The sequence below is a fragment of the Nannobrachium achirus genome, assembly GCF_963921795.1.
Source record: "Nannobrachium achirus genome assembly, chromosome: 16".
Classification (NCBI taxonomy): Eukaryota; Metazoa; Chordata; class Actinopteri; order Myctophiformes; family Myctophidae; genus Nannobrachium; species Nannobrachium achirus.
In genome coordinates, this window is record NC_137823.1 from 11479924 (window position 1) to 11507761 (window position 27838).

The 27838-nt window shown below is 43.2% G+C and overlaps 1 protein-coding gene across 2 annotated transcripts in view; it reads left to right on the forward strand.

Moving 5' to 3' along the window:
* Positions 1 to 27838, forward strand: part of LOC308301244 (WD repeat-containing protein 26-like) — a gene marked incomplete at its 3' end in the record, with an annotated part of 70517 nt that overhangs the window by 22945 nt on the left and 19734 nt on the right. For both annotated transcript variants that reach the window (XM_080745158.1, XM_080745157.1), the window contains exons 5-9: positions 5777 to 5874; positions 7877 to 8033; positions 14141 to 14279; positions 19215 to 19355; positions 24217 to 24336. In XM_080745158.1, the coding sequence (XP_080601284.1) occupies positions 5777 to 5874; positions 7877 to 8033; positions 14141 to 14279; positions 19215 to 19355; positions 24217 to 24336 (655 nt within the window). The remainder of the gene's footprint in view (positions 1 to 5776; positions 5875 to 7876; positions 8034 to 14140; positions 14280 to 19214; positions 19356 to 24216; positions 24337 to 27838) is intronic.

Below are 27838 nucleotides of genomic sequence, written 5' to 3' on the forward strand. Positions count from 1 at the left end.
CCTAGACACATAGTCAGAGTCATATTTTTTTTCTTGATTGTCTCTTTTCGAGTTTAAACATGACGTCATGGGCTGCTATGCTCCACAATGGGCTCTACAGGCCCAAAGCTTATTGATAGCGTGTAGCCTACTCAATAAATCTGTAAAGGAGTTTGTAAGAGTTTGAGGTTTCGAGCTCTATCCCTAGTTACTGCTGTCATTCTTGTCATGTTAGTTTTGCGTTGCCAGACAACTATTCCACAATCTCCGAATGCTATACAGAGTCTGGAACGACAGCTCGCGAACGCCGAGCAACGGAAGTAGTCACTGCTAAGCGGAACTGTAGTCCCATTGGAAACATAACAGAAGCATACTTGCACAGTCATTCGAGCGGCTTATTCTTGTTATGCGTGCCGTGTATAGTTTAAGAAAACAATTGGAAGTAACACCAACAACACCAGAGAAAGATGAAATAACACCCCCAAAAATATTGAAAGAAGACATAACGCTTCTTGTAGGACTTGTTATCGCTACTGCACCAAGGGAGCGGGTGCGTCACATCTGCTTTATCCCATACTCATCATAAGAATTCCGTTGCCCTAGACCTCTGCTAAAAATAGCAGATATACAAGCTCACAGCGCGGCACCGAGTGCAGCGCTGCAAGCTTGTAGATCTGCTATTTTAGAAAAATCGTAAAAATTTGAATTTTGACCCGATTCTAGTGTCTTTTGAATCCTTAGACTTTTTCGAAAAACCTATGTTTCTATGTCAGCAATCTGGCCAGCCATCGTCAAAGAAAAGGTCCTTTTCACTTAACTGGAGCTCAGTTAGTCTGTTCTTGAGAGACTACTATGTCAGTGGTTCTCAAACCTTTTCATGTGAAGGACCCCCAAAATGATATATGATATACAAAATGCAAAATTATGTATTTGGCCACGGACCCGCATCTCAAAATATTTAGTTCCAGGCCCCCCAGAAGCAGAATTTGAGTTACAAACGTTCGCTTTGAAAATACATATAGCCTATTCAAAGATTTGCACACATTTTCACGACTTTTTCAAAAATAGCAGATCTACAAGCTCGCAGCGCGGCACTCGGTGCCGCGCTGTGAGCTTGTATATCTGCTATTTTTCACTGGTTAAAGCATTCAATAATTCTAGGCCCTAGAGGCCTAGACTGTATGACGGGAGCATTTGCAAATCGTGGGAGTGAACAGTCTGGCCATGCGAGACTATCGTCATGGTAACCACTTAACGCCCTATAGTTGTACAAGGAATGGTGAAAATAGCTGATCTAAAGGCTCATGAAGTGTGACGTGTCTGTTTCATGAGCTTGTAGCTCGTAGTTTTCTCCTGTCCTAACATGCCTGAAATAGAGAGGGCCAGGACAGGCTGAAAGTGGCTAATGATTGTCCTCCATTTGACTGTAAACATCCAGGCTTTCCCAAGGCTGACCGCTGTCTCCCGGGTTTGTTTACAGCCAATTTGTCCGCTAATTTGCCTTTTCGAAAACGTTCTCATAATCGAATGTTCCGAGACACACGGGTGACCTGCGGTCTGTTATTAATTTGCTTCACCTAATAACTGTGCTGCTGCGAGTAGCTTTCCATGTGTACAGCCATCTTACACTAGCCAGGCCCTCCAATCCATTTCCAGATCGATTAAAACCGCCTAATCAATGGCAGCGGTGTTTCTCTGCAAACAAGCCTAGCATCTCGCCAGACTTTATTATCTAATCAATTAGCTGGGATCGATCCAGTGGCGTAGCCGCCTGTCAAGCCTAACGGTCTGATCAGTCTGTCAGTCACATTGACAGCACGCGTTATTGATCTGTAGTTGTTTGGTCAATCAGCTGTTTTCCCTTGGAAAGACGTGCGCTTTCTTCCTCCTGTGCTGTATAGCTCACAAGTCAGCCTGTAGATTCGCTATTTTCAATTAGAGCCAAAGTAGCCTATATGGGGCTTATGTGGTTAATGCATGTTTATAATCTAAATCTACAAAGTTACTAAAGTTTTCAAATAATTGAGTAAATGTATTTTACTTGAGCAGTGGTGTTACTTGCGTTATTCTAAAAGTGGGGTCCGGGGACCCCCAGGGGTCCTTGAGGGAGTTCCAGGGGGTCCCTAGCTAAATGATAGTTAGGAACGAAATGGACCTTTGTGGATATGTTACTCAGAGAGTGTACAAATAGAACCATTAGGGTAAATTAACATTGGGGTCTCAGAGATAGAAATTAAAATGGTTGAGAATCACTGCTAGACCTGCAAAGATCTTCTCTTCTGGGGGTCCCTGGCATATCTTTTCAAATGGGGGTCCGCAGGCTGATAAGTGTCAATTAGGGGTCCTTTGAGAAGCACTGCTTTACCCCACTGCTCAGGCAGTCCTTCAAGTTCTGTATTCGTGACCAGGTTGTAAAATATTCAGGTTGGGGAAAAATAATCACTTCTCCGTCTTTGGTACAGATTCTTTGTTGTTGTGCATACATTTCAAGTGGGTTGAGTTCCTCTGATGTGGATGTATTCACATTAACCCATTTAGGCCTAGGATTATTGACTGCTTTAACGATTGAAAAATAGCAGATATACAAGCTCACAGCGCAGATTGTAGATCTGCTATTTTTGAAAAATCATCATTTTTTTTTGCAAGTCTTTGAATATATCTACTTAAAAGCGAACATTGTAACTCAAATACTTGCTTCTGGGTGGTCCCTGGGACAACATATTTTGAGATGGGGGTCCGTGGCCAAATACCTGTAATTTTGGGGATCCTTGACATGAAAAGGTTTGAGAACAGCATGATTTAGAGGAAGGATTTAGAAGTCGGGTCAAAGATCAGGTCAAAGATATTCAAAGACTTGCACTCATTTTCATGATTTTTCAAAAATAGCAGATCTACAAGCTCGCAGCGCGGCACTCGGTGCCGCGCTGTGAGCTTGTATATCTGCTATTTTTCTAAGGTTAAAGCATACAATAGTGGTTAAAGTGGTTAAAATCTAACGCGACCCGGGCGCGTTCCAGCCAGGTATTTGAGAGTTAATACAGTTGCTTTTGGCAGGGACCTCCACAAGGAGTGTGCAGACTGTGCACCTTGCTTGCTCAAAGCAGGAAAAATGCATATCAATTTGACACAACAAAGTTTGAGAACCACTACTGTCGATTGCTGATGTGTAGCCATGCTGAGCCATGCTTGTTACTCGAAATAATACAACTTTGTAGGTTCTTTTACACAAGGTTATTCCTGGCTCTCTGCCGCTCCAACCGCCATGTTCAACCAGTAGATTCAACCGAGGCCATGCCTCTTCCGGTCAAACCTTAATAAACGTCCCTCCATTAGCTCACAGGGTACCAGATTACACACCGGTCATAGTTGACAGGAGACGTTTAATAATCTCAATATAACAAACTCACTGTCGTAAAAGAAATGCATTGCAATCATTTCAAAAGCAGCTTGTGAACATGGTACAAAATAATAAAGGAATAAGTCTTCCAGGCTGTGAATTGCAGCTAAAGAACAAAAGACTATATTAATAGCTGTATATTTCAAGTCAAAGTCCTTTCCGTGTCATTGTCCATTCAATTGTCCTTTGTAACAGTCAGCCTTTTCAGTGTCATTGTCCATCACTTTGGAGTTTGACTGAGTCTCTTTTCAGAGTCAGCAGTGTGACGTTTCCATAAAGCCTCTTAATGCACATTAAGGCTTTTGCGCATACATCTTTTTATGGAAACACTTCAAAATTCGAATAAACTTTCATCATCCGCAAAAACATTTATGCGCTTGGAGGAGGTGGATTTTGAGGCTTTATCGAAAAAACTAAATGCGCATTAGTGAATGGAAACGGTTCAGCCAATAAATGCAAATAAATTATGAAGTTCTGGTCCATTGTCCTCCAAGTTAACACTTTCCCCTGCCGCTTAACGTCTATCGTATAGCGTTAGCCCACAAAACAAACCGGTTGTTACATGCGGAGTGACACGGACCGTGTGTAAATTCCGTTTTCACAACGTGCCAGGCTGCCAGCTGTAGCTCTTTACAGACTGCTGTGCAAAGACAACCTCCGACAGAACCAGTGGTGGGCAAGGAGGGTAGGGAGGGCTTCGCTGTGTTCAGCTGAACCGCGCTGAGTCGGCTCATGCGACCGTCAATAATTCGAATGACACACAGGCTAAATTCGCTTTATTTCTGATAATTTGCTTCCTATTTTCAAATACGTTGACGGAAACACAACTAGTGGCTTTGTGGGCTTATTCCTCACATCCATTTTGGGATGCAGATCTGAGCTGTGGTATCACAGTGGTGGAGAAACCTTGCGTGCCTCCCCATATGAAGTCATCCACATGGCAGGATAGAACCCCAGTCACAGCACAGTCCTTATCTAGCCAGTAGAAAAGTGCAGGCTCAACCTTGGAAATCTTTCCTCCTGTTGTCAGCAACATTTTCTTCACTTTGTTGTACCAAGAGAGAGAAGCATCTTCCAGACCATAGACGCACCTTTGTTGTCCCTCATCTTTAACTTCCTCAAAAACATTGTTATCCTTACAGCTGTTTGTCTCAACATGTTTTGCTAAGTCAAATTATACATCCTCATTCACAAACACATCCTCACGATACACTTGTGATATTAGTGTCAGTGACATTTGTTAATGGTACAGCATTAGTTTCAAATGTATCCTCGCATACATATAATGGCACATCATTAATTACAAATGCATCATTACATAAATCGGTGGTAAATATGGTGCACGTGGTGCAGTCAGTAAGACATTAAGGCTAAAATGTTACACAAAAAAGGTCCTGTGGACTTCCATTGTGCTATCAACATAGCATAAACACTTAATGCAATAATACAAATACAAAACACGCAAAACACTATGTACAAAAGAGATGGGGAAATTACATTTACCTCTGACCTCCCTGTGTTTTTCAGGCCTTTTGTGAAAGAAACCAGTGTTCTATACTCAATTATTACTCATCCTTTTAACCCATTTAGGCCTACGATTATTGACTGCTTTAACTATTGAAAAATAGCAGATATACAAGCTCACAGCGCGGCACCGAGTGCCGCGCTGCGAGCTTGTAGATCTGCTATTTTTGAAAAATCATGATTTTTTTTGCAAGTCTTTGAATATATCTATTTAAAAGCGAACATTTGTAAATCAAATATTTGCTTCTGGGGGGTCCCTGGAACAACATATTTTGAGATGGGGGTCCGTGGCTAAATACCTGTAATTTTGGGGGTCCTTGACATGAAAAAGTTTGAGAACCACTGATTTAGAGGAAGGATTTAGAAGTCGGGTCAAAGATCGGTTCAAAGATATTCATAGACTTGCACACATTTTCACGATTTTTCAAAAATAGCAGATCTACAAGCTCGCAGCGCGGCACTCGGTGCCGCGCTGTGTATATCTGCTATTTTTCAATAGTTAAAGCATAAATTAATGGTTAAAGTGGTTAAAATTTAACGCGACTCGGGCGCGTTCCAGGTATTTGAGAGTTAATCAATGGATGGTGTCAGGGCATTCCACATGTTGGTGGCAGAGCATGCAGAATGACTATTCCCCCCATGTTTGTTCTGCATATGGGTGGCTGTAGGTGTCATTCACTTTGGACAAGTAGTTAATACAGTTATGGGGGCAATGAGCACAATGGGCACTGTCCCTTTGACCATCTTAAATATTGTGTGGTTCAGTTCTCCCTGTAGATATGTGATGTGTGCTTGTGTCTCTCCCTGTAGATATGTGATGTGTGCTTGTGTCTCTCCCTGTAGATATGTGATGTGTGCTTGTGTCTCTCCCTGTAGATATCTGATGTGCAGCCATGCGGAGGACCTGCGAGCCAAGGCAGAGTGGGAGGGCAAAGGCACAGCCTCGCGATGCCGACTCCTGGACAAACTACAAAGTGAGGAGATGCAACGCAGCAGACACCACACCAGACAATCCCACTCTAACAATACTCCATACTAGCTCCATATTCTAACTTTTTGTGTTGTTTTCATAAATTAAAGCCCTACTTGATCATCATACTACAGCGTCGCACAAAAGCATAAAAAAATAGAGATCTTTTGAGCTTGTTGATCTGCTGCTTTTGCTATTTTTAAATTTGAATTGATGATATAAAAAAAGAAAAGAAAACTCTAGCTCCTCAGGATAAGGCGACATAATTCTCTCTTTTTCTTACTTATTAAAGGAGAATTTCGGACGAGCATTTCTAATGGTAATCTGATGTTATTCCATCCATAACCCATTTATACCTGGTGCCACCCATAAGTTGTTGTACCTTTGAATCCGGATGCCACAGGTGGCATCCGGATTCGCGATAGCGATAGTCATTACAGTGAGCTACACTGCTGCATAATGGAGTGTATGTGGAAAGGGGACGGCTATACAACCTAGGGTTAGTCAGTGTGACATTTGAGCAAGATGATCAACTGCCATGTTGATGTCATAAAACATTGCTTGAATTGTCCATCATGTTGCAACACATTTGCTCCACATTCTCCAGTATACCAGTAAGTTCAGATAGGCGAGTCTTGAAGCATTATTCAACCTGTTCTGATGTATTGCTCAGCATGTTTCTTCACTATACTGTCCATGCTAAACAGAAGCACACTTTACAGTATTACCCGTATTGCTCCCAAGATCATCAGACTTCCCACACCCACACTTGCAGATATGAACAATAAGGCCACCACACGCTTAGCATTCTCAATAACTCTGTGTGGCTACTTCCACCTCATGCCTTCAGGGCAAAGATAAAAGAACCCTGAAGTGGCACAAGGCTGGGTTTAGCAGGAGTTTTGTCCCCTCAGCCATCGCTGCACTAAACAAACTGCCCTGTTGATAGAATGGTTTTCTGTGCATAGTGGAGGATGATCTGTCTTTGTGATATGCTTGTGTTATATGTTTGTGTTGTTTTCTTGTTTGAACAGACTTGTGAAGACAAAGCCATTTAGGCCCGAACGCAAATCTGTGACACTTTAGATTTGAACTACTTTAAACATTATTTTATGCTTTAAATATTGAAAATAGCAGATCTACAAGCTCAGAGCCGCACTGCAAGCTTGTAGATCTGCTATTTTTGAAAAATCACGAACATTTGTGCCAAGTCTTTGAATATTTTTGACCCGATTCTTTAAATGTCTTCTAAATCAGTGGTTCTCAAACCTTTTCATGTCAAGGACCGCCCAAAATTACTTGTATTTGGCCGTGGACCCCCGCATCTCGAAATATGTTGTTCCAGGGACCACCCAGAAGCAAATATTTGAGTTACAAATGTTCGCTTTTAAAAAGATATATTCAAAGAGTTGCAAAAAGAAATCAAGATTTTTCAAAAAGAAAATAGCAGATCTACAAGCTCACAGCGCTGTGAGCTTGTATATCTGCTATTTTTCAATAGCTAAAGCATTCAATAATTCTAGGCCTAAATGGATTATAACCTGTCTCCCTGTGTCCCTGTCTGCAGCCTACCTGTCTCCCTCCATTATAACTTGTCTCCCTGTCTGCAGCCTACCTGTCTCCCTCCATTATAACTTGTCTCCCTGTCTGCAGCCTACCTGTCTCCCTCCATTATAACTTGTCTCCCTGTCTGCAGCCTACCTGTCTCCCTCCATTATAACTTGTCTCCCTGTCTGCAGCCTACCTGTCTCCCTCCATTATAACTTGTCTCCCTGTCTGCAGCCTACCTGTCTCCCTCCATTATAACTTGTCTCCCTGTCTGCAGCCTACCTGTCTCCCTCCATTATAACTTGTCTCCCTGTCTGCAGCCTACCTGTCTCCCTCCATTATAACTTGTCTCCCTGTCTGCAGCCTACCTGTCTCCCTCCATTATAACTTGTCTCCCTGTCTGCAGCCTACCTGTCTGCCTCCATTATAACCTGTCTCCCTGTGTCCCTGTGCTACAGCCTACCTGCCTCCGTCGGTCATGCTGCCTCCGCGGCGCCTCCAGAACCTGCTCCGTCAGGCGGTGGAGCTGCAGAGGGACCGCTGCCTCTACCACAACACCAAGCTGGACAGCAGCCTGGACTCTGTGTCCCTGCTGCTGGACCACGTCTGCAGCCGGTCAGTACCTCTGCTCTCCGCTCCTCTCCCACCATCTATCTATACCAGGGGGTTCCCAAACTTTTTTGTCTCAGGGCACCCCATGAATATTATTTTAATCCGAGGCACCCCTACATTATAATTTTCACTCCCAGCACCTTATATTTGTGGCATATCGTCGTTGTCGGGTGGAAACCTTGTATGTCCAAAACAGTTTTGTATTTATCATCTATAAAATGTACTAAACTAGTGAAAACAGCAGATCTACATCTACGTTGTGTGCTTGTTAATCGGCTGTTTTCACTAGTTTTGTGCGACAGTCTTGTATGATGAAGCAGGGCTTTGCTTTACCAAAAGACTTACACATTTGAAACTTGGAGATACGAGGTTTCTGCCTGACAGTGACGATATTTTAGTGATTATGTTGCGAGGAAAACGTTGAGATAATAGCCATTTTGGTTAGAACTGACTCAAAATAACTTTGTACTTTGTAAGTTTAAAATTATACTAAATATGTTTTCAAGTGTCCAAATAAATTCCAAATATTATCAAATTATCTCACGGCACCCCTGAACTGCTGTCACGGCACCCCAGGTTGCCCCGTCACCCACTTTGAAAACCCTTGATCTATACATACATTCTACATCAGGGCTGCAAAAAGGTAGATGGTGATCTACCAGTAGATCACAAAGGCGCTGCAAGTAGACCACATGACATGCCCCTAAAATACAGTACATTATATGTATAATTAAAATCACAAAACCCCTCTTTTTGACATCTGGCTTCTAGGCAAACCCCCCAATGCAATGCTTTGTTTTCAAGAGCCAGTAGCCTTGCAAGGAACCCAAAAACCTACCACTTCCATACATAATGGGATGAAGACTTTTTTTCCCCCTCACTATTTCCCATTTCAGTGTCTTATATGTTACAACAGTGCTGCTATTAGGGTTGGGTATCGTCAGCGATACTTTTAATGGTATCGATAGCATGACGTCGTTACTATCGAGTATCGGTTCACGAAAAAACAAACGATACCTCGTTTCGATACTCTTGAACACACCCCTGGCCGGTCCCATCTGTAACAGTTGGGCTACTGAAAGTTTAATGACTGCTTTAGTAGGCTTGCTAGCTACACTCGTTAGCCTACTGTGAAAATAGCCGACAATAGCCTATAATGTTTATTATTATGATGATTATTCAAAGTCTATACTCTCCGCTCCGCCACACTGTGTGATCATCATCATCACCTCTGCTCTCCATCTCTCCCGCAGCAGCGAGAGTGAAGTCCCCACTCTTTCCGTGTTGAAGTTAAACACCTAAAACCTAGTAGGCTGTCATAAACATGATTGGCAATCGCGGGATGCGTAGATACATGTGTCTGTACTTCCAACCGTCTGGAAAAAGTAATTGATCGGTTGAAACAAACTTTTTAAGCTATATAATAATAAATAAAAAGTATCGAAAATGGTATCGAAAAGGGTATCGTATCGATTCCCAGGTATTGAAAAAGGTATCCTATCGATTCAAAGGTGAACGATACCCATCCCTAGCTGCTATTCCAAAGCCCCTCAGGTAATATTTTGGAGAATGGGTAGATCATGTTGATGTGGTCATTTTAAAAGAAACAAACTCCAGAAAGTGTTCTACATACATCCATTCAGCCTGGACTCTGTGTCTCTGCTGCTGGACCACGTCTGCAGCCGGTCAGTTCCTCTCCTCTCCCACAATGTAAATACTTTATTCAGGGCACGGTGGCACAGTCGGTGGCACTGTCGCGTCACAGCCAGAACGTTTTCCGGTGGGGATGCTGTGGCCGTGTTCCCTCCTCTGCGTCACCAGTGTCCCCGTGTCTCCTAGGGCAGTGGTTCTCAGCCTGTGGGTCGGGGGGCTCCCCAGATGAATAACTTAATGTACAACATTGTCTTCTCACTCATTAGTAAACAAACCAGCATAACGTTTAAGTGTATAGAGGCTATATTCACATTTCTAAAGTGACAATTTAAAGGATTTTTTAATACATCTTTTATTACCAAATTAAACATTGGCTAAATTGTAAAATATTAGAAGCAGAAATGTACAGTAGATCTGTTATTTTCACAATATACAAAATGTAATGCCTCAACTCTTAGTGCTCGTCAGGGGGGTGGGGGGTCCCCAGTTAAAATATGATTATTTTGGGGGTCGCGGCCTCAAAAGGTTGAGAACCACTGTCCTAGGGTAGGGTAGGTACTCTCACAAAAAACAAAAGTGCAGTAATCCTGGTCTCTATACTGCCTCCCCCTGGTCAGCCAGCCTGATGGAGGGGAAAGGAACTGTTGGGAATAAGGTGTTCATTCTCAACATGTACAGTAGATACATTATCCTAGCACCCATGGATTCATCTTCTCAGTCGCCGTGACTGATTCCAGTCCTTTGGATTCTATAGAAGTACAAGTACAAGCTTACAGCGCGTCACAGCATGGAAAAAAAATAGGGTTTCAGAAAACTTGGAACTGGCATGATTTCCACGCTGAGAAGTGAGGGAAAAAAAACGAAGATGAATGAAATCAGTCTGGAACAACCATGTTGGTTGGTTGCGCGGCGCGCCTCACAAGACCTCTAGGTGAGGAAATGCCTCACTCTCTGATGAGTGTGGCGTGCATGTGAACGAGCATGCCCACACACATTCTTTGCTTAATGTGCATGTGCCGGTTTAGCTTCCCGCACCTTTTCTTTCTTTTTTAAGTAAATGTTCTTCTTTTCTGATATTTCGGTATCTCAGGGGAATCTAAATGATGACATGAGCGGCATTTTGGAGTATATGCACAGATTTTTGAGCGGTGGTCACAACGCTCCTATACGTGGCCGTGTGTGTGGGTCTGTCTGTCTGTCTGTTTGTCTGTTTGTCTGTCTGTCTGTCTGTCTGTCTGTCTGTCTGTCTGTCTGTCTCCGGGTATGTAGCCTGCACTGCAGTAACCTTTTCTGACCACACATGTTAAGGGAGGGGCGCTGTTGTTCAGGATAGGCCAGGCATAGGCCAGGCACACTCACACACAAAAACACACAGGGGGCACACACACACACACACACACACACACACACACACACAGGGGGCACACACACACACACACACACACACACACACACACACACACAGACCACCGCTCAGTTCACACGAGTGTGATTTTTTTATATAGTTTAGCTGTTGTTAATTTGGGTCTCAGATAAATTCCATTCCTCTTCTGGATTCACTAGCTTTGTTTAGCTTGACAAGACAACCCAGTGCTAGCCGATGGGAACATGCATGCCGTAAACGCTCTATAAGGGGGCGGTGCCCTGGTGAAAACACCTGTTTTTTAAAACAGACATAGAAAGGTAGACATTTCTCCTCCCGCTCTTGGGGCGTGCGTTTGCGGGCGTGAGGGCAGGCTTCTGCGTATGTCACAGAAACAAGCTCGGTAGGCCCGGCCTGATCTAAGAAGGCCAAACAGAGGCAGGTGGGGGGGCGGGTCTTTTCATAACACAGGGTGAGTTCAGATAATAATATAGGAACTGAGGGCAATGGTGTGCGGCGAAGGACGGATCTAGCTTTTCATATCTCTGTTTTTTAAGGAGTACTTGCATGGTTCTATGGCAGGTGCTATGGGTAAACTCCCAACAAGGAGTTAGACAGTCATACTGGGAAGGGATTCCTCCTGGCTGGTCTAATCCCATGACCTGTATGAGGCTGCAGGCATTCTCTACCTCTTAGCCTGGTAATCTAATCTAACTGCACTGTACTCTATTATTCATATGATTATACTATACATTGTCATTATGTGCTATCATCAATATAACATGGTTGGACATGAAAAAAAAAAAAAACATTGCTTCACTGTCATTCTTTGTTCAGTACATTATCACGTTGCTCCGCCTGCCTTTCCTATGCTATATTGTCACATTTAATCTTTTAGGTCCCTTGAAGCTATTTAGGTGTGGCAAAATAAAAAATATGTTTTTCTCACTTTTGGAGCATATCCGTGGTCTCATAATATGGACATAGCCAACAATAGATGGCACATTTTTATATCAAAAGTCCCTAAAACATCAATCTTGGTTAATTACTTCCCGTAAACGCAAACATACTGGGTGAAGACATAGATAGGTTCTTATGAGTAAAAGTTAATCTTGATTTCATTCAACTAATAGATTCCCATAGTTCAAGTTCCTCCAAACACACCTGACTTTAATTACAGAGCTACTCCATTTTGAGCCTCATTAAGGTGACTTTGACGGTGCATTACCCATTTTAAACTTAATCAGTACAATACAATATGTATCTGAAAACATTGGCTGTGTTTTCATTGGGGTTTGGACTTGTGGTGTATACCGTTTGAATTGGAATATACTTTATTCAGGTTCCATGTAAACGTTTGGGTATGAATCTATGTTCGGAATGAGTTCGTTCTGAGTGAATAAATATTGCCCATGTAACCACAGCCATTGTAGATTTGAAAATAAGCAACGTAGTAACAAACATCCTTCACACTAGCAGTCTCTCTCTCTCTCTCCCTTGGGCAGCCTGAACCTGTAGGCTACACAAACACTAGCCCTTTGCTGCACACAACTGTCCACCGTTCATAGCACGAATAGATGGGACTTCACCATTTCACCACGACTTTAATCACAGTTTGTTAACACACTTCTTGTGAGGATTAACACCTTCTAAGCCACGGGGAGCCCCTTAATGTTAAAACCGTACTATATCGCACATCCCCCCAGGGACTCTCAGCCACGCCGTACATTCCCGGACTTTGTCTTTAAAACCGGAATAAAAGCCTTTGATCCGAAAATCGGCGATCGTCTAACCTTCCCTAGTCACCACTCGTGCATTGATAGCTCATGCAGACCGTGCATGAAGCAGAGGTGACGTCAGCGCCTCTCCTTCTCCAAGGCTACTCCCAGCCCATCCGTTTGCTGTCTGCACACTCGAGCTCCTACAGCAGCCATGCTTGGGGCTATGCTAGCGAAACTTTTCAGTTCTGTTCTTCAGTCACACATGGACTATTTGCGGGGACATTTACGTGAAAGGATCGCGCACGCGAAACGCACGGGGACATCGACGATCGACCAAAACCCCCATTCTATCCCAACGGAAATTGAGAAAATCATGGTGAGTTACTGACCTGGGAAAAAAGAAAAAACAGCGGCGCTGTTCAAGATGGAGGGGATGCGGGGTCATGTTTATAAACATAATATTATGTCTCAGATCACAATACAATAATAGAAATTTCACGGCTAATCTACCAACCACCATTCTATTTCGGACGGCAAGGTGTTAAAATCGACTAATGTCTTCAATTGCCACCATTTTACCTTTTAAAGTGCACAGGTCATGCACGGATAATGCACAGATCATGCACCACGTGTGTGCACGCCATTCACAGCTTTCAAACTAAAGAAATCGCTTGGAAATCTGTTCAGGCATTAAAAAGATTTTCTTCAAATGTAAACAAACATGGCTGCCATGTTTGAAAGATAGATCTGTTCTGGGAGTAAACCTTCATTTCGTGATCATGCCAAAAACAGAAGTAGGGAGAGCAAAAAACTGCCGACTCGGGAAACTTGTCTTTGGCACCAAGGTTGTTAAAAGACAACTTTAGTTTTTTACAACAAGGGTTCATATTTTAGATTGTAATTGGAGAAAATAAAAGATTATTGTTAAAATGTTTTCATTTACTGCTTTTTTATAGTTTTAGCCATTTTAGTATTTTGATTTCAGTGGTTGGGGGCATGCGTACAAGTGGCTATAAGCTGACACTTTCTTTGTTACTATTTATACCAGCCCCCATAAGTCACATCTGACCCTGAAAGATTGCGGTGCATCTTGGGAATGGGCTTATTGTGTCTAAAAATACATATTTAGCCACTTGCATACATGCCCCCAACCTGGGGGCATGTATGCCAATCAAAATAATTAAAATCACTAAAATGATAGAAAGAAGTAAATGAAAACCTTTTAACACTAATCTTTTCTTTTCTCTAATGACTATCTAAAATATGAACCCTTGCTGTAAAAAACTAAAGTTGTCCTTTAATAAGAACATTTTTGCTCTGACCTTTTTAAAACCAGATGAATTTAAACTCTCCTCTCGTCTCTCTCCGTACAGGAAGCAGTTCCCCTGCTACACGCAGCAGATCCTGACGGAGCACTGTAACGAGGTGTGGTTCTGCAAGTTCTCCAACGACGGCACCAAGCTGGCCACCGGCTCCAAAGACACCACCGTCATCATCTGGCAGGTGGACCCGGTGAGTGACGCCGGGCGCCATCCATATGTCCGTACGCGCGGACACTGACGTATGCGTCCATGGCAAAGAATTGGCCTCTTCCGTTATGTTCTTAACTTGATCCCAAGTCCCAAAAAACTGAAGATCAGTCTCCAGGTTTTCTTCAGAATATGTATGACAGTGATTTACTTAGACACTACAGATCCTTCTCATAAAATTAGAATATTGTGTAAAAGTAAATTTTCTTCTGTAATGTAATAATTATTTTTAAACTTTCATATGTTTCAGGTTCACTGTGCATGCAGTGAAATATCCAAAAGTGTTTTTTTTTTTGTTTGTTTTAGATTTAGATTTTTATGGCATACAACTTTTATGGCCTGAGTTTCCCGAGTTATTACAGTAGTCCCAGGCTGCCACAGCCCGAGTTTCCCCGAGTTGGGAAGCCATTTTGAAAAACAAAAAACAAAAAAAAAAACATTTTTTTTTTTATAAAAGAAATTCTAAAAATGCCTCAAATGTATTAGGCTTGATCGCAATTGCGAAATTGCATGTTTAGCCCCATAACAAACACATCTTTCAAAATGTCAAAAATGGCTGAAAAAATGTATCTCATGAATGCCTGAACGGATTTCCAAGCGGACTTTTTTGTTTGAAAGCTGTTAAAAAGTACTACACATATGGTGCATGATCTAGGCATGGGCGTGCACGATCCGTGCACTAAGAATTGATCCGTGCACTAGAAATTTAGGAAGGTGGCAGTGTTTGTTTTGTCTGACTTTGAAGGCTTCTATCTCATGAATGCCTGAACGGATTTCCAAGCGGATTTTTTAGTTTGAAAGCACTACACATATGGTGCATATATGGTGCATGGGCGTGCACGATCCGTGCACTAAAAATGTATCCGTGCACTAGAAATTTAGGAACGTGGCATCCTGGTACTTGGCGGCCATCTTGAAAAGGGCATTCAATGAGTTAATGTATGAACTCAGTACTTGGTACGGAATACATTTGAACATACGTCTTCATCGATGGGGCGTGGCATGAAGGCGGTCAGCCTGTGGTACTGCTGAGGTGTTACGGAAGCCCAGGTTTGCTTTGATAGAGGCCTTAAGCTCATCTGTGTGGTTGAGTCTGCTGTCTCTCATCTTCCTCTTGACAACACAACACAGATTCTCTGTGGGGTTCAGGTCAAGCCAGTTTGCTGGTCAGTTAAGCCCAGTAATAACATGGTCTGTACACCAGTTACTGGTAGTTTTGGGCAGGTGCCAAGTGCTTCTGGCTAAAGGAAATCATCATCTCCATAAAGGTTGTCAACCTACGGAAGCACAAAGTGCTCCAAAACGTTCAGGTAGATGGCTATGTTGACTCTGAACTTGATTAAACACAGTGTGGGCAAAACCAGCATCACATTTTATTGCTGGTGTTGGTCCACTGTGTTTAATCAAGTATTGTATTATAAATCCTTCTTTTGAGTGGTCGTGTGGAATATTCTAATATTTTGAGATATGGATTTTTTGATGTTTTGATGTTCATGAGTTGCCTTAAAAATCAAAATCTTAACAAACTAAGCTTTTGAATATTTCACTGCATGCACAGTGTACCTAAAATATATGAACCCCTAAAAGATAATAACTATATTACAGAAGAAAATGAACTTTTACACAATATTCTAATTTTATGAGAAGGATCTGTATCTATCAATCAATCAATCAATCAACTTTATTGTCACAACACAATTACAGGTAACGGTGAGGTGAAACTCTTGTTTATGCAGGCTTCCACATTTGCATCTCAGAATAGGAAGACAAAATTAAATTAAGCAGCAGTAAGTAATGAAAAGGCCTAGCATGTTAAAATCAGTATCTTGTAATAAAGAGGTCTTAGAATAGTGCAATCAGTATAGTGCAAGTCAGAATCATGTTGTTTTAAAGTCATTAAAAGTGCGTCAATAAAATGCAAATCAGTTAAGCACAGACGACAGACTTGTTCAGCAGCCTTGCTACATAAAAACTCCACTCCAAAAACTGCCACAGTCTGTTGTTATGGCTCATGATACTCCAGTATCTCTTGCCGGGTCGAGAGTGTGGCAGTGTGTGCATGGAACAGGCTGTGGCTGGGGTGATGTCTGTCCTTGATGATGGTTCCAGCTTTGGCTGCACATCGCTTGTCGTGTAGTTCCTGGAGGGAGGGAAGCTCACCTCCTATGACACGCTGAGCTGTCCCATTTGTACACTCTCAGTGTTACAGACCTGTAATGGTCATTTAGGGCTTTGTGTGTTTATGTACTAATTTGCTGTGGCAAAAATTGATTTTTTACAAAAATGTCGAGCACAAGCCAGCAGGGCAATGACCTCTGGGTGAGTGGGATGGGAGAGATGCAAGCAAGCACGCTCTACTTCTTAAGCCCTGTTTGGACTAGAGTTATGTGCTGCCTGCTGCATGTTGTGATCTTGTAGATCTGTTGTTTTTGGTGCGCGACGCCACACCCAACAAAGTACATCAAGCCCTTTATGGTTTTTAAAAGGAAATTAATATCATCTCTCTTTGCAAATAAGACATCATCGGGGTTCCTATATCATCTCTGTCGGGTGGAAACCTCATATGTTCAAAACTTCTCAGGATTCAAATGACAAAATGGCAAAAGTAGCTGATCTACAAGCTCGAAACTTGTGCCAAGTTTCGAGCTTGCAGATCTGCTACTTTTGATGCTTTTGTGTGAGGCGTTGATTTTACGACAAACACAACAAATTAGAATATGCAGCAACAATATGATGTAATCTCCCAGCATCTCTGGAAACATTTTTCCTTTTTTTCCCCCCAAATTTAAATAAGACAATTATTTTTCGACTCTTAGTGCCAATGAATCCCTCCCCCTGCTTGATACTGCTGTTTTCTCAACTGCCAGTGAGGAGCCCTCACAGGGAGAAGGACGTTACAGTGACAAAATATCACCCTCTCCACCTGGCTTCCCTCCCTCGAACACAAGCTAATTTTGTTCGTACAAGTTATGGCCTTTACAAAGCGTGCCTCCGTAAGTACTTTTACTTCTGCCCGTGGAAGGTACCAGAAATGCCAGAGGTGCCATTTCCCCTTCCAGCGTGCTCTCAACCCACGACGTGCATAGCTCTGGCTAGCAGACAACCCAGACACTTTCTGTAAATCACTAAAATAGTTTTTTTTTAAATAAAAACAGGGTTGTACCTGTGCATTTCAGGCTGGGACTAGCCTCGCGTAGCTGGACAATTTTTACACAATCTCCGAAAGCTATTTAAATTCTGGAGCTACACCTCCTGAAAACGAAAGCTGACATTTCCGTTCACGAAAATATTTTTTTTTAAATATCTTTACATAAGCTATATTAAGCTTAGGTGATTTTGATGTAACACTTATTGCACACAGTAATGAATGATTGTTTTTTTTTTAACTTTTGTCAATAATCTTCATAGATGTGGTCAGCCACAAACTCACAGTCGCAACAACTGGACAATTAAAAAAAGATAAGAGTTATGTTCTGAATGTGTCGTCTCATATCTTTCCACAAAACATTAGAAAACGCTCAATAGTGGGCCGGATAAAATCCTGGCTCAATAAGCAGGATCGATAAGGTGCTCATTATCAATAAATATTAACAAGCTCCATCCCTACTCGAGACTAGGCTGGGGACTGTCTCGTTCAGGCTCCCTACAGCAGTGTTTCTCAACCTTTTTTCTGCATGTGGTGTATATAGGCCTATAGTCACTGTCGGGAAGAAACCTTGTATCTCCAAGTTTCAAATGTGCACGTTTCTTCGCAAAGTAAAGCCCTGCTTCATCATACAAGCATGTCGCCTTGTATGATGCCAACAGTAGTGAAAACGGCAGATCTACAAGCGCACAGCACCTCGCGGTGCAAGGCATTGTGTGCTTGTAGATCGGCTGTTTTCACTTGTTTAAATCATTTTTAAAATGATAAATACAATACTGGCTTTCAAGCAGTTTCAAGGGGCACACTTGACCCTTTTTCAGGGGCACACCAAAGGTCCCCAGGCACAGTGGTTGAGAAACACTGCCCTACAGCCATGACATTCCTGGAAGTACTTTTGATATTAGAAATAACATTTTCCCGTCCTGGAAAAGGTTTGGAATTTATCAAGGGTCCTCCTGGAAAAAATACTTGGCTATTCATTGTTTTTGGCTATTGATTTTGTTAATGTAAAACATTTTCCAAATGTATAACATTTTACAAAATATGTAACTTATGCTTAGTTTTTAGCCAGTCGGGCTGCGTGATTGCAGTCTAATGTGTGACAAAAATAATAGATCTACAAGCTCACAATGTGCTGCCTGCAGCCTGATCCTATGCCCTTGGATAAGGTGGCGTAGCAAACATTTGGCACAATTTGGAATGGAATTATACCATTCTAGATTATATGCTTTATTGTTGCTACTCTGTCTTTGGGCATTGTTGCACATAAATGGTAAATGGTGCATTTATATAGCGCCTTTATCCAAAGTGATTAGATAGATGTAATGCACATAGATTGTGCATTACATTCTCCCATTCACACACACATTCATTACATTCACCCATTCACACACACACACATTCATACACCGATGACAGAGGAAACCATGCAAGGCACCAACCTGCTCACCGGGAGCAACTAGGGGTTCAGAGTCTTGCTCAAGGACTCTTCAACACTAACTCTGGGGGAGCCCGGGATCGAACTGGGAGCCCTTCGGGAACCCTCTGTGTTCTAATGGCGGTTTCTCTACCCCTGAGCCACTGCCACCCTGTACATAGGAGTAAGAGACTCATTATTGCTCTGAAGGACTGTTATGATGGCTGAAAAGTGTACATATATTATGGAAAAGTTTTGGAAATTCATTGGTAAAAATGTGTGGGAACCTGCTTGTTCCATTTCACTTTTCTCAATGACAAATGTACTTTAATGTGTGTGGATGTGTGTGTGTTTAGGAGAGCCACCAACTGAAGCTGCTGCGGACCCTGGAAGGCCACGCCTACGGGGTCTCCTACCTAGCCTGGAGTCCAGACGACACCTACCTGATCGCCTGCGGACCTGACGACTGCTCCGAGCTCTGGCTCTGGAATGTCCAGGTAACACACACACACACACACACACACACACACACACACACACACACACACACACAAAGGAATGGAATGGAATTTCCAGGTAATATCTAGATACTGTACGATTCCCATCTATCATCATCTTAAACCAGGGGTGTCAAACTATTCTTTTTTTTTTTAGGTTGCAGACCAGATCTGTCAATATTATGCATCCGTTTGCAGGTCAGATAATGTTTTTTGTCAAAAGCAGCTCTGCCTGGGGGCACGGTGGCGCAGTCGGTAGCGCTGCCGCCCCTCACAGCTAGAAGGTCCCGGGTTCGATTCCCGCTGGGGGACGCTGTAGCCGCTGGAGGGCGTGTTCTCTCCTCCGCCTCATCAGCGAAAAGGGCCTTTCTGTGTGGAGTTTGCATGTTCTCTCCGTGTCCCAGAGGGTATAACATACAGACGCAAACCTGACACGTTTGGTACTCCATTCATTTGTCAGATTTCTTCTGTCTAGTTGGCTTTGTGAAGCCTTGAAAGGCCTGGGGGGAAAAACTGTGCCCAATAGCACACTGTTCCCAACATGCACACATCGCACCCAGATTCTCCAGTAAATGGTGCTATTAAGTCATTATAAGTAGGTTATTCGGGTGCACAGGTGGGCCAAAATCTGCAGAACTGTCTGGTACTCTGTATGCCGGGCCGGCCTAATTCAGCTTCTGTCTGGAACAACTTTTGTTGTTTATCCCATTTAGAACGGGTACACATTATTGTGTATCATTATTTTATGCTTTAACTATTGAAAAATAGCAGATATACAAGCTCACAGCGCGGCACCGAGTGCCGCGCTGCAAGCTTGTAGATCTGCTATTTTTGAAAAATCGTGGAAATTCGAATTTTGACCCAATTCTATGAGTGTCTTTTGAATCCTTCTAAGGTTTTTTTGAAAAACCCATGTTTCTATAATGTCAGCAATCTGGCTAGCCATCGTCAAAGAAAAGGTCCTTTTCACTTAACTGGAGCTCAGTTAGTCTGTTCTTGAGAGACTGCTATGTCAGTGGTTCTCAAACCTTTTCATGTGAAGGACCCCCAAAATGATATTTATTTGGCCACGGACCCCCATCTCAAAATATTTAGTTCCAGGCAGGGACCCCCCAGAAGCAAAATTTGAGTTACAAACGTTCGCTTTAAAAATACATTATATTCAAAGATTTGCACACATTTTCACGACTTTTTCCAAAAATAGCAGAATTATTGAATGGTTAAAGCATTCAATAATTCTAGGCCTAAATGGGTTAAGAAATAGTCCATGTATTTCCAGACAGACTAGTTTGAGCACAGCCCTCTAGCTCAGCCAGTGGACTTCAGTATAGCAGTCAGGGTAGCCTCGTGTATAATGAGATCTTCACAGACAAAAGGCCATCACACTGCAGATGGTGGAGTCCCTCGGCTGTAATAAAAAATGTCCGTTTTACATTTACTACCCTGGCGTTGTCCATTGTCAGCCCCTTGGCCAATCAGGGGAACCCATTCCTTTTCATGCAGATACATGGGAACTGGGTTTGGCTCCTCCCCTTTCTTAGTCCACTTCCTCCCAGGGTCATCTGGGTTCATTCCTACAAACAACAACACTACTAGATGTTAACCCATTTAGAACGGGTACACATTATTGTGTATCATTATTTTATGCTTTAACTATTGAGAAATAGCAGATATACAAGCTCACAGCGTGGCACCGAGTGCGTGCGAGTTTGTAGATCTGCTATTTTTATTTTATTTTTATCGTGAAAATTAGAATTTTGACCCGATTCAATAAGTGTCTTGAATCCTAAGGTTTTTTGAAAAACCTGTGTTTCTATGTCAGCAATCTGGCCAGCCATCGTCAAAGAAAATGTTCTTTTCACTTAAATGGAGCTCAGTTAGTCTGTTCTTGAGAGACTACTATGTCAGTGGTTCTCAAACCTTTTCATGTCAAGGACCCCCAAAATGATATTTATTTGGCCACGGACCCCCATCTCAAGATATTTAGTTCCAGGGACCACCCAGAAGCAAAATTTGAGTTACAAACGTTCGCTTTGAAAATACATTGCACACATTTTCACGACTTTTTCAAAAATAGCAGATCTACAAGCTCGGTGCCGCGCTGCAAGCTTGTATATCTGCTATTTTTCACTGGTTAAAGCATTCAATAATTCTAGGCCTAAAACCTGTTTAGACCTGAGACTGATTTGGAAAACGCCTTCTAAATCCCCTTTTCTATCTTACAAATAGAAGTGTGCTATATTGTACATACAGTAATTATGCACATATTGTACATAGCAACACCATCCCCAAAAGAGGTTCCTGGATTGAAAGGTATAGTTATGTATAGGGGTTTCCGATCTAAATGGGTTAAGGCCGTGAGTGTTGCTGTGTTATTTAGACAGAGACTAATCTCTCAAGACACCTTCTGCTAACAGCAGAATCTGTCTTGAGAGAATAGTTTTAGGCTAAATAACACCTTTTGTACCAAGCTCCACAAACTCCTCGTGACGAGTAAAAAGCCAGAGATCAATATCATTGATCATCAGGGCCACAAGCCGGGACCAGTGGTGCCGTGCACCTCCAATGATTCCCCCAGTGTAAAATAGGTTTAAATGTATTTAATCCTTTTGTATCTACTGGTGTAATAATTGTTTGGTGTGTTCATAAAAGAGCGACTAGCAAGCATAAACTACTTGATTTGATTCACATTATGTGGGGGACCAAAAACAATGCCACACCAACTGGAACCGCAGTTATTTCTTTTTCTAAAGCGGATCACCACTCACTTTAGAACGAATACCAGGCTTTCTTCCGAGGTGGAGAGTCTGGTGACGCGAGGTTAGCGATTAAATACTCCCAGTTGAGCATCATTAGTCATGTCAGTGCTCGTCGTGGACAAAGGAAATCAATTACTTCACTTTGTCTCTTTAGTCTCCTGCTAAAGGAAAGGTCTATGATTCTCTCTCCCTTCAGTGTGCAGCACTGGTACAAAGGGTTGAGACCACTTATAAGTAGGGCTGTCACGATTATGACATTTTATATGACGATTAAATGACGCTCAAATAATTGCGATTAGTGATTTAATTGTGTTTTTGCCGTTGACAATTGCATTTCTGTTTGGCTTGTGGGCTTTGAAGTTGCCCATGGCAGATATGACACAACCTAAATATACAAAGAAATTACTGACGTATTTGACAACTTTATACTTAAAAAAAAAGACATTGATAGTGGAAATAGCTGATCTACAAGCTCACAACGCGTCGCATTGTGAGCTTGTAGATCTATTTTGGAAATGATTGAAAATATATGAACATTTTCGCGTTGTGAGCTTGTAGATCTGCTATTTACACTATTTTGGAAATGATTGAAAATATATGAACATTTTTCAAAATGGAAACGATTATAACGATTATGACAAAATAATTGCGATTATGTCAAAGAATTTGTGATTAGACGATTACGTAATAATTGTGACAGGCTTACGTATAAGTGGTGCTTTGTTTTACACACTGTTCCCTCCATCGCAGCGGCCAAGGGAGGGAGTCTGGCCACCACACAGGCAGATAATAACCGGATATTAATATTTTAATTTATATTTAAAAATATTTATTTGTTTATGTTTGTTTTGGGCAACATTTGGACCCGGTTGCAGGCTGGAAGTTTGACACCCCCAGTTCTAAACATTTTAGTAAACAAGTGTGCGTGCGTGCGTGTGTGTGTGTGTGTGTGCTTGCGTGCGTGCGTGCGTGTGTGTGCGAGTGCGCGGGGTGCATTCCAGTTCCTGTCCAACCACTTCAGCTACTACTATACTTCATTGTACCATGACTAGCTCACATTTCACAACACTGGGAGCTTGTAGATCTGTTTTGACATTTCTTTTTCCCCCACCTGTATAATTACCGACATGCTCAAAATAACACGGAAGGCAGGTTTGGAAGTGCTTTAACAGTTTGGCTGCTCTTGGTAGCCAAACACGTTCACAGACGAGATAAGGTTTCCATGGTAACCCGCATCTCAGACGCTTGCTACGGGTGCTGGTGAAAGAAAAAACTGCATACGTCATGACGCAACGCAGCCAGAAGCAACCGAGAGCGGCCATTATCCATTGACTCCTATTCTATACTGAAACATAAAAACGGCTTTATCTCGAAATAAGGTGCAAATAACGCCGAGGAGGCCGAGATCAGCTTGTCTTCACGGCGACACTATGCCGTGATGGTCGGCCCCGGTTAGGATTTTAGTTTTCGCGACCGTTTGTAAACAAACAGATCTCCTTCCTGGATCAGTCACATTTATACATGTAGGGCTTCTTTAGCTAGAGTCTGCTAGACCCTCCAGAAAAACCTGGATCGCACATTTCTACCTGCATATTTCACAGCATAAAATCACATAAACCCCCGCATATTTCACATCTTTTCGCATATATCCTGTAATTCACAACGTTTTCGCATATTTCGCAACTTTCTGCCTATTTTGCATGCCACATACGGTATTTTGTATATTCCGAAACTTTCCACAATTTCGCAGCATAAAATCACATAAAAAGCAGCATATTTCATCGCAAAATCAAGTTTTTTTGCCCACATAATGGATGATTATAATCTGCATAATCAAGGATTTTTGCCCGTGTTTTTCTGGAGGGTCAATTTAGCTATGAATTTCATATGAGGAGGGGGGAAGGGAACAAACGCCTGCCTCCTCCTGCTTGACAGATAAAAGCAGCCTACAGACACAGTGCACTCGATGACCTCTCCTTGTCTGACCCCTCCTCTCTCTCTCTCTCTCTCTCCCCCCCACCCCCAACACCCACTGCTCTCCTCTTTGCTCTCCTCCCCTCCCCCTCCCTTACCTTCCCCCCACCTCTCCCCCTGGTGGCCAGACGGGTGAGCTGCGGACCAAGATGTCCCAGTCGCACGAGGACAGCCTGACCAGTGTGGCCTGGAACCCAGACGGCAAGCGATTCGTCACCGGGGGACAACGGGGACAGTTCTACCAGTGTGTAAGTAGCTTTGTCACTACTATAGGGACAGAGGGGACAGTTCTACCAGTGTGTAAGTAGCTTTGTCACTACTATAGGGACAGAGAGGACAGTTCTACCAGTGTGTAAGTAGCTTTGTCACTACTATAGGGACAGAGGGGACAGTTCTACCAGTGTGTAAGTAGCTTTGTCACTACTATAGGGACAGAGAGGACAGTTCTACCAGTGTGTAAGTAGCTTTGTCACTACTATAGGGACAGAGAGGACAGTTCTACCAGTGTGTAAGTAGCTTTGTCACTACTATAGGGACAGAGAGGACAGTTCTACCAGTGTGTAAGTAGCTTTGTCACTACTAGGGGGACAGCGGGGACAGTTCTACCAGTGTGTAAGTAGCTTTGTCACTACTAGGGGGACAGTGGGGACAGTTCTACCAGTGTGTAAGTAGCTTTGTCACTACTATAGGGACAGAGGGGACAGTTCTACCAGTGTGTAAGTAGCTTTGTCACTACTAGAGGGACAGAGAGGACAGTTCTACCAGTGTGTAAGTAGCTTTGTCACTACTATAGGGACAGAGAGGACAGTTCTACCAGTGTGTAAGTAGCTTTGTCACTACTATAGGGACAGAGAGGACAGTTCTACCAGTGTGTAAGTAGCTTTGTCACTACTAGGGGGACAGTGGGGACAGTTCTACCAGTGTGTAAGTAGCTTTGTCACTACTATAGGGACAGAGGGGACAGTTCTACCAGTGTGTAAGTAGCTTTGTCACTACTAGAGGGACAGAGAGGACAGTTCTACCAGTGTGTAAGTAGCTTTGTCACTACTAGGGACAGAGAGAACAGTTCTACCAGTGTGTAAGTAGCTTTGTCACTACTAGGGGGACTGGGGGGACAGTTCTACCAGTGTGTAAGTAGCTTTGTCACTACTATAGGGACAGAGGGGACAGTTCTACCAGTGTGTAAGTAGCTTTGTCACTACTATAGGGACAGAGAGGACAGTTCTACCAGTGTGTAAGTAGCTTTGTCACTACTAGGGACAGAGAGAACAGTTCTACCAGTGTGTAAGTAGCTTTGTCACTACTAGGGGGACTGGGGGGACAGTTCTACCAGTGTGTAAGTAGCTTTGTCACTACTATAGGGACAGAGAGGACAGTTCTACCAGTGTGTAAGTAGCTTTGTCACTACTAGGGGGACAGAGAGGACAGTTCTACCAGTGTGTAAGTAGCTTTGTCACTACTAGGGGGACAGAGAGGACAGTTCTACCAGTGTGTAAGTAGCTTTGTCACTACTATAGGGACAGAGGGGACAGTTCTACCAGTGTGTAAGTAGCTTTGTCACTACTAGAGGGACAGAGAGGACAGTTCTACCAGTGTGTAAGTAGCTTTGTCACTACTAGGGACAGAGAGAACAGTTCTACCAGTGTGTAAGTAGCTTTGTCACTACTAGGGGGACTGGGGGGACAGTTCTACCAGTGTGTAAGTAGCTTTGTCACTACTATAGGGACAGAGGGGACAGTTCTACCAGTGTGTAAGTAGCTTTGTCACTACTAGGGGGACAGAGAGGACAGTTCTACCAGTGTGTAAGTAGCTTTGTCACTACTAGGGGGACTGGGGGGACAGTTCTACCAGTGTGTAAGTAGCTTTGTCACTACTATAGGGACAGAGAGGACAGTTCTACCAGTGTGTAAGTAGCTTTGTCACTACTAGGGGGACAGAGAGGACAGTTCTACCAGTGTGTAAGTAGCTTTGTCACTACTAGGGGGACAGAGAGGACAGTTCTACCAGTGTGTAAGTAGCTTTGTCACTACTATAGGGACAGAGGGGACAGTTCTACCAGTGTGTAAGTAGCTTTGTCACTACTAGAGGGACAGAGAGGACAGTTCTACCAGTGTGTAAGTAGCTTTGTCACTACTAGGGACAGAGAGAACAGTTCTACCAGTGTGTAAGTAGCTTTGTCACTACTAGGGGGACTGGGGGGACAGTTCTACCAGTGTGTAAGTAGCTTTGTCACTACTATAGGGACAGAGGGGACAGTTCTACCAGTGTGTAAGTAGCTTTGTCACTACTATAGGGACAGAGAGGACAGTTCTACCAGTGTGTAAGTAGCTTTGTCACTACTAGGGGGACTGGGGGGACAGTTCTACCAGTGTGTAAGTAGCTTTGTCACTACTAGGGGGACTGGGGGGACAGTTCTACCAGTGTGTAAGTAGCTTTGTCACTACTAGGGGGACAGAGAGGACAGTTCTACCAGTGTGTAAGTAGCTTTGTCACTACTAGGGGGACTGGGGGGACAGTTCTACCAGTGTGTAAGTAGCTTTGTCACTACTAGGGGGACTGGGGGGACAGTTCTACCAGTGTGTAAGTAGCTTTGTCACTACTAGGGGGACAGAGAGGACAGTTCTACCAGTGTGTAAGTAGCTTTGTCACTACTAGGGGGACTGGGGGGACAGTTCTACCAGTGTGTAAGTAGCTTTGTCACTACTAGGGGGACAGAGGGGACAGTTCTACCAGTGTGTAAGTAGCTTTGTCACTACTAGGGGGACTGGGGGGACAGTTCTACCAGTGTGTAAGTAGCTTTGTCACTACTAGGGGGACAGAGAGGACAGTTCTACCAGTGTGTAAGTAGCTTTGTCACTACTAGGGGGACAGAGAGGACAGTTCTACCAGTGTGTAAGTAGCTTTGTCACTACTAGGGGGACAGAGGGGACAGTTCTACCAGTGTGTAAGTAGCTTTGTCACTACTAGGGGGACTGGGGGGACAGTTCTACCAGTGTGTAAGTAGCTTCGTCACTACTAGGGGGACAGAGGGGACAGTTCTACCAGTGTGTAAGTAGCTTTGTCACTACTAGGGGGACTGGGGGGACAGTTCTACCAGTGTGTAAGTAGCTTTGTCACTACTAGGGGGACAGAGGGGACAGTTCTACCAGTGTGTAAGTAGCTTTGTCACTACTAGGGGGACAGAGAGGACAGTTCTACCAGTGTGTAAGTAGCTTTGTCACTACTAGGGGGACAGAGGGGACAGTTCTACCAGTGTGTAAGTAGCTTTGTCACTACTAGGGGGACTGGGGGGACAGTTCTACCAGTGTGTAAGTAGCTTTGTCACTACTAGGGGGACAGAGAGGACAGTTCTACCAGTGTGTAAGTAGCTTTGTCACTACTAGGGGGACTGGGGGGACAGTTCTACCAGTGTGTAAGTAGCTTTGTCACTACTAGGGGGACTGGGGGGACAGTTCTACCAGTGTGTAAGTAGCTTTGTCACTACTAGGGGGACAGAGAGGACAGTTCTACCAGTGTGTAAGTAGCTTTGTCACTACTAGGGGGACAGAGAGGACAGTTCTACCAGTGTGTAAGTAGCTTTGTCACTACTAGGGGGACTGGGGGGACAGTTCTACCAGTGTGTAAGTAGCTTTGTCACTACTAGGGGGACAGAGAGGACAGTTCTACCTGTAAGTAGCTTTGTCACTACTAGGGGGACTGGGGGGACAGTTCTACCAGTGTGTAAGTAGCTTTGTCACTACTAGGGGGACT